This window comes from Tenrec ecaudatus, chromosome 2, assembly GCF_050624435.1.
Source record: "Tenrec ecaudatus isolate mTenEca1 chromosome 2, mTenEca1.hap1, whole genome shotgun sequence".
Lineage (NCBI taxonomy): Eukaryota > Metazoa > Chordata > Mammalia > Afrosoricida > Tenrecidae > Tenrec > Tenrec ecaudatus.
Genome location: NC_134531.1, coordinates 222,067,404 through 222,086,670, shown reverse-complemented (window position 1 = coordinate 222,086,670; position 19,267 = coordinate 222,067,404). Strand labels below are relative to the sequence as shown.

General features: G+C 41.7%; 1 protein-coding gene and 1 non-coding gene across 2 annotated transcripts in view; both read right to left on the bottom strand.

Annotated features, from left to right (window-relative positions):
- The window catches only part of GART (phosphoribosylglycinamide formyltransferase, phosphoribosylglycinamide synthetase, phosphoribosylaminoimidazole synthetase), a 31,773-nt gene that overhangs the window by 1,139 nt on the left and 11,367 nt on the right, over positions 1-19,267 (bottom strand). Inside the window, exons 12-21 of the mRNA XM_075542348.1 lie at positions 17,343-17,437; positions 16,911-17,020; positions 16,312-16,510; positions 15,009-15,260; positions 14,630-14,782; positions 4,169-4,375; positions 2,731-2,868; positions 1,310-1,440; positions 913-1,054; positions 8-123 (exon numbers count right to left, since the gene is read on the bottom strand). Coding sequence (XP_075398463.1) covers positions 8-123; positions 913-1,054; positions 1,310-1,440; positions 2,731-2,868; positions 4,169-4,375; positions 14,630-14,782; positions 15,009-15,260; positions 16,312-16,510; positions 16,911-17,020; positions 17,343-17,437 — 1,543 coding nt within the window. The remainder of the gene's footprint in view (positions 1-7; positions 124-912; positions 1,055-1,309; positions 1,441-2,730; positions 2,869-4,168; positions 4,376-14,629; positions 14,783-15,008; positions 15,261-16,311; positions 16,511-16,910; positions 17,021-17,342; positions 17,438-19,267) is intronic.
- On the bottom strand, positions 11,546-11,652 carry LOC142441926 (U6 spliceosomal RNA). Its single transcript, XR_012783204.1, has one exon. It is a non-coding gene; the product is annotated as a U6 spliceosomal RNA (small nuclear RNA).

Here is a 19,267-nt window from a genome sequence, read left to right as displayed (position 1 = left end):
AACTTACAGCTACAAAGTGTACGGTGCAGCCAGTGATGGTAACGCCACTTTCCAGCGCTTGCTCATGGGCATTCGAACCCTTAAAAGAAGGGAGTAGAGAGGGATGGATGTTGAGCATTTTCCCTAGAAGTTAACAAAAACAGAGTGGTTAGAATTTAACAATCATCTGTATTCTATCAAGGTTGGAATCAGAAGTTTACAAAAGCATTTAGTGTTTGCCAGAGAAAAAGAAGAGCTATATAGGGCCCTTGAAGACAAGCACATCAGGAAAAGAAAAAAAGAGAGGGTGCTACAAGCTTCTATCCGTGCTAATGCCCACCAGCCAGCTCAGTGAATGCTTTCTAGTTGCCTTGTAGGAGCTCCTGGGTGGTGTACATGGTTAACATGCTCCACTGTGAACCTAAAGGTTGGTGGTCTGAGTCCACTCAGAGGCATCTTGGAACAAAAGCCTGGTGATCTTCCAAAAAACTAGCTACCGCGTATCCTATGAAGCAAAGTTTTGCCCTGACACACGGCACTGTCTTGAATTTAGCTTATGCCTTGTTACCAAGAAACTCCAAGTACAACAAAAGGAAATAGCACGCGGGCAACTTTTTTTTGAAAAACGTGTGTGCTTTATGCAATGACGCTTGCAACGGCATGCACTGCCCTAGGCGAGGATGGGCTTTCCACTCTGAAATGCAAGGAAGCATTTTCTCCGGCTTACAAACAAACAAACAAATGAAAAATAAACATTAATGGCATTTGCTGTTAACCTAAGCTATACAGGGAAAAGTGACTAATGATTGGAAGCAAGATAGTAAATCACTATTAGATCATTCTTTGGGTTAATGCAAAAGGTATCAGATTATGATCAATGTTAAACTAAAACACTGTAACTTTCCTTTCACAGTATGAACAATTTTTACTTACCATTCCATTTTCTGACAAATGGGCCAGACAATATTCTCATGAATCCTGCAAGGCAGACTATGTCAACGGAGAACTCTTCAAGGACTTGGTCAACTGCACTGTCAAATTCAACACGGCTTTTATATAATTTATGGTTTATTACCTATAATGGATAAATAAGCATAATTTTTCAGTGAAATAATACAAATAAGACTATTTTCACAGTATGTCCTTATCAAGTATAATACAAATACTTATTTTGGAGGAACGGGATGAAACAGAAAAGCAACTCTGGCCCCACCTAAATACCCTTTGAAGAAGTCTACCTGAGCAAGTGCCCCATGGACCAGTGTCAGGGGAAGGCAGATGAGGAGTTTAAAAGCAGCCTGTAGGAAGGATAATCTCCAGAGTAACTTACTTTGGAGGGAATACCAGCTCTCTCGGCTTTATCCAGTCCAGTCACTGAAGCTTTGTTGGAGATAACAACAACAATGTGTGCAGAGCTGTTTGGGTTCCGAGTACTGTCGATTAGTGCTTGGAGATTTGATCCTGTAAAGGCACACGAGCCATTTTGAATAGGGGATAGCCAAGATTGGAATAAATCTCTTAAACACGAGTGGCAAAATATTTGAGGTTTTTAAAAGACTTCCACCCACTCAGGATATCTGATAACTTGTGAAAACATGTATACCTGACTCTGCAGAATAATAAGATAGGATCTAGTATGATATTAAAGATGCCTAATCAAGAATAAACTGCTTAATTCAAAAAAGGGAAATGGACCCTCTCAATAATAAACACTATAGCCCTTACAGCAACTCCCTTGCTTTATCCACTTTGGCCTAAACTGTACGGAAACCTCAAAAATGTATTTGTTAAAGCAATTATATTTCTGGGACTATATCCCTGAATATAGAGTCAGATATGTACTTAAGAATGTGTTGTGCTAGCGCAGAGGGGCTGCATCGAGGAGAAAATTCATCCAGGGGGCAATTTAGCGCCAACAAAACATACAGTACTCTTCAATTTCTTTAATCCCCCTCACAACCAAGCCCCGCCAATATGATCACAATCCTAACTCGAAAATCCTGCTAGACTGGAGTATACACAGCGGCATAGATGAGAGCTTTCAATATACGGAATTCAGGAAAGACAAACCCTCTCAGAATCAGTAATAGAAGTAATGATTCCAGGAGGGTAGGGGAAAGGATGGGGGCAGGAAGGAAAAACAGATAGGGATGATGGTTGAATAACACCCCCCCCCAACCCGGAACGTATACGATAGTACGTGAAGGGATACAATAGGGGAAGAGGAACTGATATCAAAAGGGTCCAGAAGAATGATAATGTTTAGAAATTGCTGACACCAACAATTGTACATGTCCGTTTGCTATAATGGATGTATAGATTGCTATATATAAGAGCCCCTAACAAAATGACTTATTAAAAAATGTGTTTTGTGTAAAACATTCAAAGCAACGTTACAGTTGTGGTTGGAAAAATGACATTATACTCACTTGAGAGAATATAATGGTCTTGTACTTTACTCATAAAGGTTAAGCATATTTTTAAAATTACAAATAACAATAAAAAAACCCTTGTAATTCAGGATTTTTCAACCACAAAGTCATGATATGAAAGAAATGGATTCTCCCTCTTTTCTAACTCTTCTAGTTATATTTAAGATTTTATATCTACAATCCTGATCGATACACCTTTGGGAGCTACTTCAAATGCATATAAAGATGCTGAAAAGACTACACTCCGTCATGATCTCCCCCGCACAACTCTGCGGAGGGCACTTCTGTAGCTCTTCAGGGAAGTGGAGACCCATCTCACCTGTTCCAGATATTAAGACAGCCACTCTTGCTTTTTTTGGTTGAACAGAGAGATGATTTTCCAAAACGCCATTCTCCAACGTGGACCCATTGATTTGCATGCTTTCAATCAGGTGCTTGACTTTCACACGAGGGGAACCTTCATTTTAAACAGAGCCACGAACAAGAAAATAACATCTGGGTATGAAAACAAGTAACAGAAAAGGATTCTGTGCAAACTTTGGAATCCTCTTATTTAATTCTGAAATCAAGATGTGTAAGGTTTGAATCCCTCGTTCAAACAGATTCCCTAGAGATGAAGTTACCACCGACTTCAATTAAGAGCTTGATAGCATACAATAATGGGGCCAAGGTGGTTCAGTGAAAGAACCCTTGCTTTCTACGTGGAAGAACCAAGTTCAATTCCTGGCTAACTGGATGGCAGCTAACAAGCAGCAAAATGTGGATATAGCACTCTTTCTTATTGTAATGTGAGTTAAAGGCCACGGAGCCAAGATCAGATTACCTTTCTGACATTTGTAGAACCTGCCTGTAAACGAAACCTATGCAGGTAAAGGAAAGGAAGTCAGATGCACACAAAGGCTCTGTAATCCTTTTTAGGTAATCTGAGTGGATTTTCTGTCACTTCCTCGCTATAGCTCTGATGGACAGAGCGTGCTTGTCAGGGCGGACACTAAATGCTCTCCTTAAATTGAGCTACCTCACACACAAAGCAGAGTTTGAGACGCCGCTGCATGCTGGAGGGTCACTTTGGGAAAGAGCATCCCAGCGAGACAATCAATGAGTATGTGACTACTGGTCACCGTTGTGAGTAACCAGGGCTTAATTCCACTCAGACATCCCCAGGACCGCTCTCTTCTGCTTTCAACTCTAAAAACTCACAGTGTCACAGAGTTGGTGGTCTTACAGTGACCCTCGAAGGACAGGATAAATCTATGAGAGTAGAAAGTTCCGTCTTTCTTCCTCTGAGCAGCTGGTGGTTTTGAACTGCTGACCTTGTGGATCACAGGCCAACTCACACTCACAACTAAGCTGCCAGCGTTCTGTCTCTAAAGTGTCCCCCCCCCCGCTCCCTGCCAACCAGATCTAACCTCTCTGGACAAGGGTTTATCTGTGAGGTACAGCTCCTTGCTCTTCTGGCATGTGTATAAGTGCTGGGAGTAAGGGACAGAAATGCGGGTTTCTGACACTGGAAACAGTTCGCAGGAGTAGAAAGCCTAATGTTTCTTCTACGGAGCAGCTGGTGGTTTTCTACTGCTGACCTCTTCCTGTTAGCAACCCGGCTGGTAACCACTAGGCGACCAGAGTTCCCACCTATGCAAACATGGCTGTTATAGCAATCAATGCTGTAGGAAAAGTGGGTAGAAAGCTTGAAAGGAGGGAAATGATGATATATTTAAGATTTTATAGCTAAAAACAAGCAAATAAGCAGTGATTACCTGCAGGACATACAACTACACTGCCAATCATCCAGGCTTCTTCCTTCTGCTGTTTAATCTCTCTCAGAATCTGCTCTGTCAGATCCTTGGGTACCACAAGGACAGCTCCAATCCCACAGTTAAATGTTCTGGCCATCTCTTCCTCAGAGAGATTCCCTTCGTGCTGCAACCACGAGAAGACCCTGGGGATACTCCAGGTCCGGGCATCTGAAAACGGGCAAGGGTTATTTGAATAATAAAACATGCACACATACAAAGCTTCAAACATTATAAGGAGGTACTGCTAGCTTAGAAGGGACACTGGTCTTTGAGAAGCCTTCTTTCATTGGCTCTCCGTGTGCCTTAGCCACTAAGAACCTTTTAATCATTACGCACGGCTCTATTCACAATGGAGGCTTCTGTGCTGTACCCATTAGCTAGGTCCTTAGAAACTTTAATATTCCTCCCAGTTCATTATTAATATAGCAGCATCTGAATTCTAGCAAGGGTTGCATGCCACCCTCCATGAATGTGTAGCTGGATCTTAGTGATGACCGAATGTGATCTAAGAATGTTGCAAGTTTGATTGCAACTTGCTGTGCTGTGACTGAGTCAGTCTCTGACTCATGACAAGAGTCTGCACAACAAAACAAAAGCCCGTCTGGTCCTATGTCAACCCCACGGTTAGTTACATATCGAATTGTTGGGTTCCTTACAATTCTCATTAGCTGTTTTTTAATAGTCGTTAAGTCTGTCTCCCTAGCTTGTCTTTAGCTTTGCTGAAACAGGTTCGGCATCATAGTAACATGCAAACCACCACCGAGAGACAGGTGGGGGCTGCCTGGTAGACAAAACTGGTAAGAAATGGAACCTGGGTCTCCTGAATGAAAACTTTACCATTGAATCAACAATTCTCTCAAGATGCAAAACAAAACAGCCTACAGACATGTTTACAAGAAATGTTTGTCTACCTACATAGTTAAAAGTCACTAAATATAAAAGGTTTAAGACCAGCACCCTGTCTCTTTAAGAAGATTTAAGTTGATCATGATAATTATATAAATTGTACATCCTCTATTACAAAACAAAGACATCTAAAAAGATGGTTCTGTGGAAAAAACCTCCACACACATGCAGAGAAGATTCTTGTATAACAGCAGAATTTAGGATTTATAAAAACAGTATTTATTTACATATTTAAGATGCTCTCAAGGGAAGTCAGCAAGTTTTTTTTTAATGCTCTAAAGTTGAAAGAATTTTCTTCCATAGTGCATGCATTTTATGTTTTTCCCTATCCTGTAGCCTGTCTCCTAGCTTTTTGCACTGGTCACATCTATGTTACAACTAAACTTTGACTTTTAAAAAATTTATTGCATTTTTTATTTTACAAAAATTCATAAAGGCAGTACATACAGTTTTCCAGGTGGAAAGAATCTTTAAAAAGCATCATACACCTATACACTTTTTCTACCATGATATTCATTTCCATTTTTACAAGTAGGAAATGCTCATTTTTAATGGCTGAACTAAGATTCAGCTAACAAAATGTTCACCATGCCATCAATTGTCAAAAGTGGGACTCGAGCAACAGCATAAACTACATAATGGTACAGCCACACCCTTCATCAAAAGCCAATCATTTTGATAGGGAGATGCAGATGACAGAGGACAGTAGCAAGAAAAACAGCAAATTACAAAACTCGGATCTCATTTACAGTAAAAAGAATGCTGAGTGGTCATGGCTTTTGTCTGTGTAGTTTCTATGTATGTACAGCTATAACTGAGTTTTAATTTTCATGCTGAAAATAATCCCTTAAATCCATTGTTAAAGTATGAATCACCGAAGGAAGCTTAGTAGGCGATGAGTGTCCTATTTTTATTAACTCAAAACAACAGGGGCTCGATACAATCAATAGTTTCTATTGGTCTAGAACAAAAGAGGGAAACCAAACACTCAAAGAAATCAGTTTACAGGACCAAGTGTCTACTTAAGTTACTATGGTCTTATGACCCAGCAATCCCCCTACTGGGTACATAGCCGGAAGAGGCAAGAATCAAACCCCGGCCAGACATCTGTGCCCCAATGTTCATTGCGGCACAGTTCACAATTGCAAGTTGTTGGAAACAACCTAAATTTCCATCAACAGATGAATGGATCAAAAAACTGTGTTTCACACATACAATGTAGCACTACGCATCCCTAAAACGCAGTGACGGATGCATGAAGCTCACTGCTGCATGCGAAGAACTGGAGGAAATTATGCTAAGCAAAGTAAGCCAAGCACAAAAAGACAAGTATAACATGAGTCTACTGAGGTAAGCTTAAAAAATGGGGCACAGGGCATAAGCTACTATGTACATTCCTGGGGTGAGGCCCAGGTACTTTGGCAGGGGCCAAACCCAATCCAGGGATACATATGGCAGCCAACTAAAAAGGAGTGGGGGAAAAAAGAGACATGGTGGGGGGAGCAGGGCACTAACCCACCAAAGGGGAGGGTATTGTTTTTATCTCCACAGGAGAGGGACAGAGACCAGCCTTCGACCCAGTGCATCAACATGAATACAACATACCAACATGTAGCAGGCAATCAAGAGAGGGGGCTGGTCCCAATCTCAACTATGTGCACCCCCTCCTCCCCCCACCCAGAAGAATCCACTTCAGAGAACAGCACTGAACCTACAGCTTGGGGAGAGGGACATGTCTGATCAGAGCACACAGGAGAAACAAAGAGGGACGGAAAATGAGTGGAACACATCCTGGTCTACTAAACTCCAAGGACCCTATTCCTGCTCAGAGCAGATAATGCACAGAGAGGACCATAGGACCGGCCCTACCATGAGAAATGACGTCCCCACTGAACCATAGAGCTACAGGGACAACACTGGAGACAGTACGGGAATCATGCCTGATCTGACCCTAATACATTGGGACGAAACAGTTAAGGGCATGACAACAGAGCAGCAAAGGGAGCAAAGTGATTATTAGTTCCTAGGGAATACCAAAAATAGACTGGGGACAGAGTGTGGCACCCCATCAGACTCCACTGGGAAACACTCCTAAAGGTCAAAAAACAGGCCTGGAACTATTTATAGGTTTTTCCTTTTTTGTCATTGGCTTTCTTTTTGTTATTGATTTGCTTGGCTTTGCCTGGTTTTTGTGCTTACTAATGTCTCTGCAATGTCTACCTAGATAAGATAGGAGGGAAAAACAATTCAGAGAAGAAAACAATGGTCCCAATGGTTCCAGGGTGATATGGGAGAAAGTGAAGGGAGGGGTTGTGTGTCCAACCAGCCCAGGGACAAGGGAACAAGTGAACTAAAATCAATGGGGCGAAGGGTATAAGAGGACTAGTGGGGCCTAATCAAGGGCAATGTATGGAGGCTGAACATGATAGTGGGACAAGAGGAAAGTAAAAGGAAATAGAGTTAAGAACTAGGAGGCAAAGGGCATTTATAAAGGTCTAAATACAGGCATGTACACATGCAAATATATTCATGAACGACAGGGAAATAGATCTATGTACTTAGATTTATATGATAAGTATTAAGGTAGCAGATGGACATTAGGCCTCTACTCAAGTACTCCCTCAACACAATAACACTTTGTTTTAATAAACCAGCTTTCTTTGATGCTCAGCTTCGCCACATGATCACTTAAGACAAAATAGGTACATAAGCAAATGTGGTGAAGAAAGCTGATGGTGCCCAGTTATCAAAAGATATAGTATCTGGGGTTTTAAAAGCTTGAAGATAAACAAGCGGTCATCAAGTTGAGCAGCAACAAAGTCCACATGGAAGAAGCACACCAGCTTGTATGATCAGGAGGTGTTGATGGGATTAGGTATCAGGCATCAAAGACCCAAACCAAAATCATACCAATGTTAATGGTAGGGTTGGGTGGGTGTGGAGTGGAGTGTAGAAAATTAGACATCCCCTTAACAAGTCGGTCAGGATGCTGTATAGCAACAATGAAACATAAAACTTTCCTCTAGTTTTTTAATGCTCCCCCTACTCCCTATCATGACCTCAATTTTACCTTGCCCGAAACACAGGGAATCCAGGCTGGATAAATCCCTCAGGACCAATAATGAGAATAGAGATACTGGGCGAATAAGGAGAAGGCAGGGGGAGAAACGGAGAATCGATCATAAGGATTGACATATGACCCCCCACAGGGACGAACAACAGAAAAGTGGGTGAAGGGACACAGAGGACAATGTAATATATGAAAGCAATAATCTATAAATTATCAAGGGTTAAAAAAAATTATCAAGGGTTGATGAGGGATTGGAAAAAAATGAGCTGACATCAAGAGCCAAAGTAGAAAGAAAATGCTTTGAGGATGATGGCAACATATGTCAAATGTGTTTGACACAATGGATGACTGCATGAATTGTGCGAAGAGCTCCAAGAGCCCCCAATAAAAGTATTTAATTAAAAAAAAAGTTACAGCCTCACCTATAGAGAGGCCAGAACTAGATGGTGCTTGATACATTTCCAGGGCTTTAATAGATAGCAACTGCTGAATACAGAGGACTGGTCTGAAATGGAACCCCCTCCCCCTTCCCCACCACACTGACTTTATTAGCACCCCTGAAAAGTCCTCTACATTTTGAACTGAGACCATTCCTGTAGGTCATCTTTCAACTATGTAACAGATTGACTCAGAACAAATAATATCATCTACAAGGACTTGGCTTCTTTTATAGTAACACACAAATGAACAATTTCCCAATAAAACACTGAACGTCTATGAGACCAAAGAGTCAACATTTACCCTAAAGCAAATATTGTCTCTAAAAATTACATTAAATTTCCCCCCTATTATCTTGAAATTAAACTTTCTCACATAGAACTTGAAGCTCTGTCATGAGAAGGTCATAGGAGAGGTGGCAGGAATAACTGAAAGTAATAGCCAGAACAGAGATAGGATAATGTTGTCGCAATGCGGAAAAAATAACCAATGTCACGGAACAATCTGTCGCTGGTGCTGTCACAGCAGTTTCACCTCATTGCTGAGTCCTCCTGTGCCACCCCCATAATTATTTTATTTCAGGTGACTGTTGCACCCGTGTCAATCCAGCTCCTTGAAGGCCACCCTCTTTGTGGTGAGCCTGTTATCCATCAAGCATGATGTCCTTCTCTTGGGACTGGCCCTTCCTGATAGCATGTCGATAGTCTTGCTATCCTTTCTTTTAAGAGGCATTTTGGTTGTACTACTTCTAAGACAAATTTGTTCATGTTCTTTCTGGCACTCCATGTTAAAATCGGTCTTCTTAGTCAATACTCTAAACCATAAGTATTAATTCTTCTTTGGCCTTCCTTATTACTCAATTAATGCATTTATATGAGGTGATCCAAAATACCATGGTATAGGTCAGGCATACCTTAGTCCCCAAATGATGTCTTTATTCAAAGTGTTAAGTCATTTGACTTCTTGACTGCTGTTCCCATGACACTGGTAATGGATCCAAAGTGAAACCTTTGGCAACTTTAATCATTTCTGAAATGAGCCAGTCAGGGTGCAGTATAGATAAACCACACAACTTTCTTCTAGTTCTTTGGTGCTTCCTTTCCCCCACTATCGTGACCTCAATTCTACCTAAGATTAGAGCAGAACAAGCACACTTCTATAGACAAGAGCCCACGACACAGGGAACCCAGGATAGATACTTCCCCCCGCCGGGGCCAACAATGCAAACAGAGATACCAGGGGGATGTGGGGAGAAAGGGAAAATTGATCACAAGGATCAACCTATAACCCACCCCCTAAGGGGGACGAACGGAAAAGTGGGTGACGATGTAAGATATGAAAATAATGATCTATAACTTATCAAGGGTATGGATTGTGGTAAGAGTTGTTTGAGTCCCTAATAAAATGTAAAAGAAGAGAAAAAAATGATTAGGGCAAAGACTGTACAGATGTGCTTTATACAATTGATGTATGTATATGTATGAACTGTGAAAAGAATTGTATCAGCCCCAATAAATTGTTAAAAAAAAAAAAACTTATCAAGGGTTTGTGAGGGAGGGTGGGGGAGAAATGGGGAGCTGATATCAGGGGCTCAGGTGGGAGAATACTTTGAAAATGCTGATGGCAGCAGATGTGCAAATGTGCTCGACACACTGGATGAATGTATGGACTGTGATAAATGATGAATTTTCAATAAAAGTATTTAAAAAGTGGTCTAAATGATTGTATAGCTTTTGGATATTAGACTATTATATATGAATTATATGCCAATAATAGTTTGTTAATCATTTTATTGGGGATTCGTACAACTCATCACAATCCATACATCCACCCATTAGGTAAAGCACATTTGTAGCCATCATCATTCTCAAAACATTTGCTTCCTACTTGAGCCTCTGGTATCAGCAATTTTTTCCCCTCCCTCCCCACACCTTGAAAATTTCTGAATTATTTTGTCCTGTTTTACACTGTCCAACTTCTCCCTTCACCCACTTTTCTGTTGTCTGTTCCCCAATGAGGAGGTTCTATGTAGATCTTCGTGATCGGTTCCCCCTTTCTACCCCACCTTCCCTCCACCTCCTGGTATTGTCACTCTCACCACTGGTCCTGAGAGGTTCATCTGTCCTGGATTCCCTGTATTTCCAGTTCCTATCTGTACCAGTGTACATCCTCTGGTCTAGTCAGATTTGTAAGGCAGAATTGGGATCATGATAGTGGGGGATAGCATTTAAGAACTAGAGGAAAGTTGTATGTTTCATTGGTGCTACACTACACCGATTGGCTCCTCTCCTCCCTGCGACCCTTCTGTAAGGGATGTGCAGTTGCCTACAGATGGGCTTTGGGTTCCCACTCTGTACTCCCCCTCATTCACAATGATTTTTCTCCTCCTTTGATGCCTGATATCTGATCCCTTCAACACCTTGTGATCACACAGGCTGGTGTGCTTCCATGTGGGCTTTACTGCTTCTGAGCTAGATGGCCGCTTGTTTACCTTCAAGCCCCCAGTTGCTGTATATATAACTTTTTTTGGGTAGCCATTTTTGGAAACCATCAACTTTCTTCACACTTGCTTATGCACCCATTTGTCTTCAGTGATCATGTAGGGAAGGTGAGCATCATGGCATGCCAGTTTAATAGAAGTGTTCTTGCATCAAGGGAGTATCTGAGAGGAGGCCCAATGTCCATCTGCTACCTTAATACTTAACCTATAAATATATGCACATAGATCTATTTACCCATCATGTATACATATATTTACATATGTACATGCCTTTATTTAGACCTCTAACTAGGCCCTTTGCCGCCTAGTTCTTTCCTCTATTTCCTTTTACTTTCCTCTTTTCCCACTATCACGCTCAGCCTTCATTTGGGTTTCACTAATTCCTCTCGGGTACACCAATAAAAGTTTGTTTGTTTTTTTTAAAAAAAATATGGAACGCTTCACGAATTTGCGTGTCATCCTTGAGCAGGGGCCATGCTAATCTTCTCTGTATCGCTCCAATTTTAGTATATGTGCCGCCGAAGCAAGCACAAAAGTTTTAAAAGAAAATAAAAACTTTAATCGTTTCTAAATTTCCCACAATGCTGAGGATTTTTGTTTGATGTGGACTTGTAATCTACATTGAAGGTGTTCTTGATCATTAATAAGTGCTTCAAGTCCTCTTTCAGAAAGGTTGTGCTATCTGCATATTGTAATTGTTAATGGGCTTTCCCATCCGGTCCTGATGCCATATCCTTTTTAAATTAAAAAAAATCATTTTATTGGGGGCTCATACAATTCTTATCACAATCCAAACATACAGCCATTGTGTCAAGCACATATGTACGTTTGTTGCCATCGTCATTCTCCAAACATTTGCCTTCTACTTGAGGCCTTAATATTGGCTGCTCATTTCCCCCTTCACTCCCTCCTACCTCATGAACCCTTCATAATTGATAAATTATTATTACTGTCATGTTACACTGTCCGACGTCTCCCCCTGCCCTCTTCTCTGCTGTCCATTCCCAAGGGAGGCGGCTGTACATAGATTCTTGTAATCAGTTCCCTTTTAAAATTTTTTATAAATAATTTTACTAGTGCTTTTACAGTCTATACATCCATTGTTCAAGGATCTTTGTAAATGTGTTGCCATCATCGTTTTCAAAACATTTTTTTCTTTTTTTTAATAGTCAAGTGCAGTAGTGAGGGGGGTAGACAAATAGGTCCATCAGTAATTGATTGTAAGCAACTGTTGTGAGATCTCACTACCTTTGGATCACCCATCAAAACATTTTTTCTACCTGAGTCCTAGCCATGTTCTTTTTCGTAGAATCTAGCAAACACAAACCAAATTTGTATTTTATTTACTCACCAGCAGGTGCTGTGGTTGAGTGCTGATGAGGATTTCATGGAATTGCAATCTTGAAAACTCACAGGGATAGCTTTACCCTGTCCTATAGGGCCACTAGGTGTCAGAATTGACTCTATGGCAGTGAGGTTTTTTAGTTTTTATACAAATTAAGTAAGCATGGTGAAAAGATACAACCCTGTTGCAAGCTTTTCTAGCCGCTAAACCACTTATTAACCCCTTGTTTTGTTCAAATGGCTGCCAGGTGGTCTATGTAATGGGTCTGCACAAGCACAATTAAGTGTTTAGGATCGGCCCAGTCTTTGTAGTCAATAAGACAAGCAAACATTGCTTTTCTGCTATTCTCTTTCAGCCATAACCCAGTTAATGTCAACCTATCCCCCCTTGTTGCACCTCCTCTTCTCAATCCAGCTTGAATTTCAAGCTGTTGGTATACTATAATTAATTTTTGATCATTTTCAGCAAAATTTTACTTGCTTGTGACAATAATGATATTGATGGATAAATTCTGTTGGGCTACCTTTCTTTGGAATGGGAAGACGTAAAGCTCTCTTTGAGTGAGCTATCTTTGAAACTCCTTGTTGAAAGGTCAATTTCTGAAGCTTTGTTTTCAGCTAATGTCTCAGTGCAGCTTCTTGAGCCAGACGAATGCCAACCAATTCTTTTTGGGACAGCGACTCTGCTTAACACTGTGCTACTCAGATGCACTCACGGGCACCCGAGCTACTACTCTCTCAGCACCGATCCCTGCACTTTCCTAGTCCAACTGATCACCCGTCAAATGTTTTTTTCCTGTCTCTGCCTCAAAAATACCTCTACTTTGGGCGAAAAGCCACATAACGAGCTTCACCTTTACTGTGCTCTCATTGCTGCTTTCTCATTCTGGTTTCTACTCTCTCCTAGGCTCACTCCAACTCTAGATCGGCTTAGCTCACTGAGCCCTTAATATAAAAGTTACTTTATTCAAATTGTCTCCGTCTCTACTTTACTTAGCTACTGTTTATTGGCTGACTATGAGAGTTATGAAGAGTATGCACACTGTTACAGATAAGAGCCTGCAACACAGGGAACCCAGGATAGATAAACCCTTCAGGGCCAACAAGGAGAGCAGAGATACCAGGAGGATTAGGGCAGGGTGGGCGGAGAACGGAGGAACCGATCACAGAGATCAATCTAGAGAGACCGCCCTCCCCCCAAGGGGGACGAATAATGGAGAAGTGGGTGAGAAGGCTTTGAAAATGATGATCACGGCACATGTGCAAACATGCTCGACACACTGGATCAATGTGTGTATGGACTGTGATAAGAGTCCCCAATATAAAAAAAAATCCCTAATAAAAGTATCAAAAACAAACAAAAAACCAGGCAAACAAAATAACTGGTGGAACAAAACTGTCCCGTAATTTTTGCCGTGTGCTCAAGTCACAACTCCCCTTTTCCTTTTATCACCAAGTGTGGTCAACAGGAGTCCCGTTTAGGCTCTATGTCAGTCACATATGTCACAAGGTGACTTGTGTATCTTGAAATCCTTCCTTGGGCCTCATGATGAACTTTTACATGGTTTACCCTACTGACTGTCCTTTTTAGTAGCCCTACCTCTTGCTACCTTTGAAACTGACAAAATACCAAAGAACAGCCTTTCAGTTCCCTTCACTGTTAGCTTTAATTACTACTATGTGTATCTGACTTAGGATTTTCATTCGGATCTCTCGTAAAACAAAGAATTAGAGATTTAAAATACTGTAGTCTTACTTGATACTCCAAACCTATTTTTTCTTGCTATGCTATGGATATTAACTATCTATTTACTTACGTAACCAAAGACTTGTGCTTCTACTCCTTGTCGTGCATGTCTAGGCATGCATTAATTCTCTTGTCTACCCTCTCTATGTCGTGGCCCAGGCCCTCCTGATCTCCCACATAGACTACTTATTAGCTACTATTTCCTCTGGAATGTCATGACTGAGCTTAAGTTTACCTACCCTTTTGAAAGATCTCTAATAGTACTTTATCTTTAATGAACTCAATTAACAGGAGAGAATTTCATATCTTATAAGAATTTTCCAGGCATAAGTCTATATGCGTTATGTATAATTTTCTCTTACAATGCATTTTTCCCCTAATAGTTTTCTGAACAAAATTACTTTATAATGATCTTACCTAAATCCACCCCAAATTTTGCAGGGAGGACTCTTGGAATGTTTTCTAGCAAACCTCCTCCAGTAATATGGGCAAAGGCCTTGACATGTCCTGAACGTAGGACAGGCAAAAGTGTCTGGCTGTAGATTCTGGTTGGAGTTAGAAGTAGCTGTCCTGTATATGGAAGCGAGTAGGGGAAAAAACAAAAACAAAGCTTATAAAGATAACACCCAGACACACAGACAGTTCTGATGCAGACAAATTGCAATCTCTCACAGAAACTCTAATACCATAAGATGCGGCAAAACCATAAAATATTATTAAATCAACAGAGACTACTGCCAGTAAGCTGTTGCTTAGACATTTCCAATTAGGAGAGTTTACATGTGAACAAATTTACCTAAAGTCTGGTCCCCACAACCTTTTGGTGCTGGAGATGAGTACTGGAGAGAAGAGTTTGCCACAATTTTCCTTACAAGGCTAAACCCATTGCTATGGACCCCAGATGAAGCTATTCCAAGGACTGCGTCGCCTTCAGTTATTCTGTCCAGGTGTGGAAGTTTCTGGTCCCGCTCCATGGCTCCAACAGCAAACCCAGCTAGGTCATACTCTCCAGGAGCATACATGCCAGGCATTTCGGCAGTTTCACCTCCTAGTAAGAGAGGAACACAGGAGCAAAGAAACCACTTAATTTCCACAAATAGCAAGATAATAAGGTACTACTCTCTCTTAAGAATGTGTGTAGCTGCCAAACCTCATCCAATGTTGACTACAATATTTCAAGTCATTTAGTTTCAGATTCTTTAAAGACCAGACACCAATTGTATCATAGGAGATGGATGTGAAGGCAATTTTTGGCTTTTGGATAGACATGGCCACAAAAATAGAAACATAAGCTATGGTGCTTGGATCAAACTGACCTAGTGACAAATTGTTCACGAGGTAAGAATAATCTGAAAAAGTTGAAGATGGTGGCACGAACTTGAAGAATGTCATCAATGTCATTAACTGTGTGTCTAACAATCATTGATTAGGTATTAAGTCCTGTGGGGTGTATTCAGAACAACAAAAACTTTTTGAAAAGTGATAGTTCAGTTTTTTGGCCAACCTATAAAATCATGATTAACTCCTTTGCTGGAAGACCAAATCAAATACAAATGCACCACCATTAAGTGACTCCTGGTCACGGTGACTTTGCCCCGGAGATGTGGAGACTGTAACTCTCTAAGGGAGCGGGGAGCCCCATCTTTCTCCAGAGGAGGGCTCGGTGGTTTCAAACGGCAGACTTTGCAGACCACAGCCTAAGTCATAACAAATATGCCATCACGAGCGGAAAGCCTCATCTTCTACCTTGGAATGACTAATGGTTTTGAAATACTCCCAATCACTACACCATAGGGCTGTCAGACCAGTAAGGAGTACATAGTCCTTAGACCCAGCTGTTGAGGGAGCTGCCGTGAAAGGTGGCCAAAGATGAGGAGATAAAGCCTGCCTTACAGGTTAAGGGTCTAGGTCTGTAGGCAAGCCCTTGAGTAGGGGTTTGGGCATGAGGGTGTAAGATTCCTTTGGGTAATATTACCTATGTTTTACTCGCTTCATCTTCTGGTGTACAATGTTTCTTGCTAGCCATATTAGTAATGATCACCTCTATGCTAAAATCCACTCAAGAAAGGAGGCACATGGTAGAAAAGGGCGCGTAATACCAAGGAGGGCACATCCAGCCTTTCCACAAGCTTTAGCGACACCAGCGACAACAGCTTCTGCGGTCTCCAGATCAAGCTTCCCACAGGAGAAGTAGTCCAGGAAGAAGAGGGGCTCTGCTCCTTGTGCCAGAATATCATTCACACACATCGCAACTAGATCTTGACCAATCGTATCATGTTTATTGCACAGCTGGGCAATCTACAGAAAAACAAGAGAATAAACAACAAAGTGTGTTATGGCAACTTCTCAGATGATGTTAACAAACACCGATGATGTTGGGACTAGCAGTCTTAACACCTAGAGATAACACACTAAAGACAGAATCAGATGTACAGTACATTTTTGACTCCTGGTGATTCCTAATAATCTGTTTGGCTCTAAGAACATATATTTATCCCCTAAAATATCTTCCCCATGCAGACATAGTCTCCACAATACTGTGCTGTTGCTGTTTGAAATATATACATTTTAGCCATGTTATAGTTTCTTACTCTAGATTTTTTAGCACATCTGTTAAAAGGGAGAAAATATGTCTCTGACATAGGAAATTCTCTCTTATGCTTCAGAAGGGCTTTTATTCACAAAGGTGTCTGATTACCTTCAGCTTAGTTCCAACACCATCGGTTCCAGAAGCCAGAAGAGGATCTTTGAAACCAGCTGCTTTCAAATCAAAAAGACCAGCAAATCCCCCAAGATCAACTTCACACCCTGTTGGAAAAGAAATTACACAGAAACGTAATACTTCTTCATGAAACAAAACATGCCTTTCCTAAGAATAGCTACAAAGGCACCATGTTCTCAAAGAACTAATTAATACAGAAGCAGCATGCACATTCGTAAACATCATGGGTAAGAAACGTTTGCCTAGAGAGAGAGACAAGAGGGAAGGAACACCATGAGTATGGCCGACACAGGGTGGGCACTCACAGGAGCCACATATGACACGGTTGGTTCCCTTAAATACAAAGTTCAAGTCCATTCACAATGCCAGTCAAATTTCATGCATTAGTTAAATCAGGATCTTGCTTACCTGGTCTGGAGGTGGCTTTTGCAAAAGGTTTAATTTTTTTGACCAGCGTATTTCCAGCTGCAATATCTATCCCAGACTCTTTGTAAGTCAGACCCCTAAAAACAGAACACAGCCAGTAAAACATAAATATTAAGGAATATTATCCTAATCTTAAAAAAATAATCAACGTTTGGGCCTAAGCTACAGATTCTGATTTAAATGAATAGGATAGGTCTTGAGATCTGAACGATGTTTAAAGTTTCCTTCAAGAAACTCAGTTCCATTGAAAAATACTTTTCAAACTCTATCCTATCAAACATTTCTTCTAGTAGTTTTCCACTGACTGTTATCAACATGTGAAAGTCTGTGTTCATCAGAAGTCCCTTCTAGGATTGGAAGTTAAAAACTTAGCAAGTATATCGCCTCTACATAGCAACCTGACAGAACCTGGCGGAAACAGCGGAGGGCGAAAGGCTTCGAGCCACAGAGGAGGTCCCAGTGTGCGTGGTTAGGCCTGCGGAGGGATGCTTGGACTCCCAAAAGAAGATACAATGGGCATGAGAATAAGCATGTGAAGTTTCTTAATAAACCAAAATTGACCCCAGGACTGAGTCCTGAAGTCACTACTCCTGCTACCCCATCTGGCCTGAAGGTGGTCAGCCAGGCCTTTCCAAAACAGCCAAACGCAACCTGAAGCGGAAGAGGAGGCGGCAGCAACAAGAGATGGGAGAGGCAGAGGCCTTGGGCCGGACTCTTGAAAGGATGTCCCTGGGCGAGACCGCCCCACTCCCCAGTGCTCTGCAAGGCTTCCATGCAGTCCCTACAGCCCTTCTGACCAGCCTGACTCCGCTGCCACCACAGAAAGCCAGGAAGATAAAGAATCTGCAGCAGCAGATCCAGGCTGCGGAGATTAGTCAGCCGAGCAAGGAGCAGCTGGCAAGGAGGGCACAGGAGGAGGAGCCAGGGGACTTGGAGTCAGGTCTGTGAGGCCTGTGGAGAATAGCAAACAGACTGAAAGAACAAACCACTGGGCTCCCTGGGGTCGAGGGACGTGGACGGCAGCAGTCAGGAAGGGCACCCTCAAACTGGTGCATTTCCACTTCTTGCTGCCCAGCTCTGTCCTCCCAGAGTCTAGTCTCGTCTTCATTTCATCCCTTTACCGCCACCCCATACCTGTTTTTGGACTTTGTCCCTCCCACCCCCCAATGTTCAAAATCTGTAACTGCTCCACTGTACCTTTACTGCTGGGTATTTTGTTTAACAGAAAATTGGGTGAGCGGAAATCTGTTGGGAGAGCTGAGACTGGGGGTAGGGGGACTACGCCCAAGTCTGGGAGCCTTGGTTCCTGTTCAGTGTTTAGGCATTGTCTCCCTCTCCATCAGCCCTCACCTCTGCCTTTCCACCCACCCCCCAAAAAAGAATGAGAATAAACTCATAGGCATGTCAAAAAATCCCCAAAATCTCTTCTAAAAGCCTTTCTCACAATACAATGACACTTGGCCATAATCCTCTGTTCAATTTTGCTATGGGTACTCACTGCCATAAAGCTGATGCTGACTCCTGACAACCCTATAGAACAGGGTAGAACCGCCCCTGTGATTTTCCAAGATTTACTCTTTATGGGACTAGAAAGCCCAGGAGAAAGTTGCTGCCGATTGTGAACTGCTAACCTTAGAGCTGCAGCCAAAGACATAACCACCACACCAGGGGACCTTTGATATGGGAAGGAGTGCAAAATGGACAAAACGGGGGTTATGAAAAATCTACAATGAAATCTCTAAATCCATAAACTGAGTTCTTATCGCAGTGGCAGATAAACATGAAGGGCCTCAAAATGTGCGAAAATTCAAATTTCCAAGAACCTTTGGAAGACTCCTGTTTTCCTTGTAAATGACAGGAAGGAATAAGGTAAAAAAGTTAAGCTAAGCTAATGATATTCAATGCAT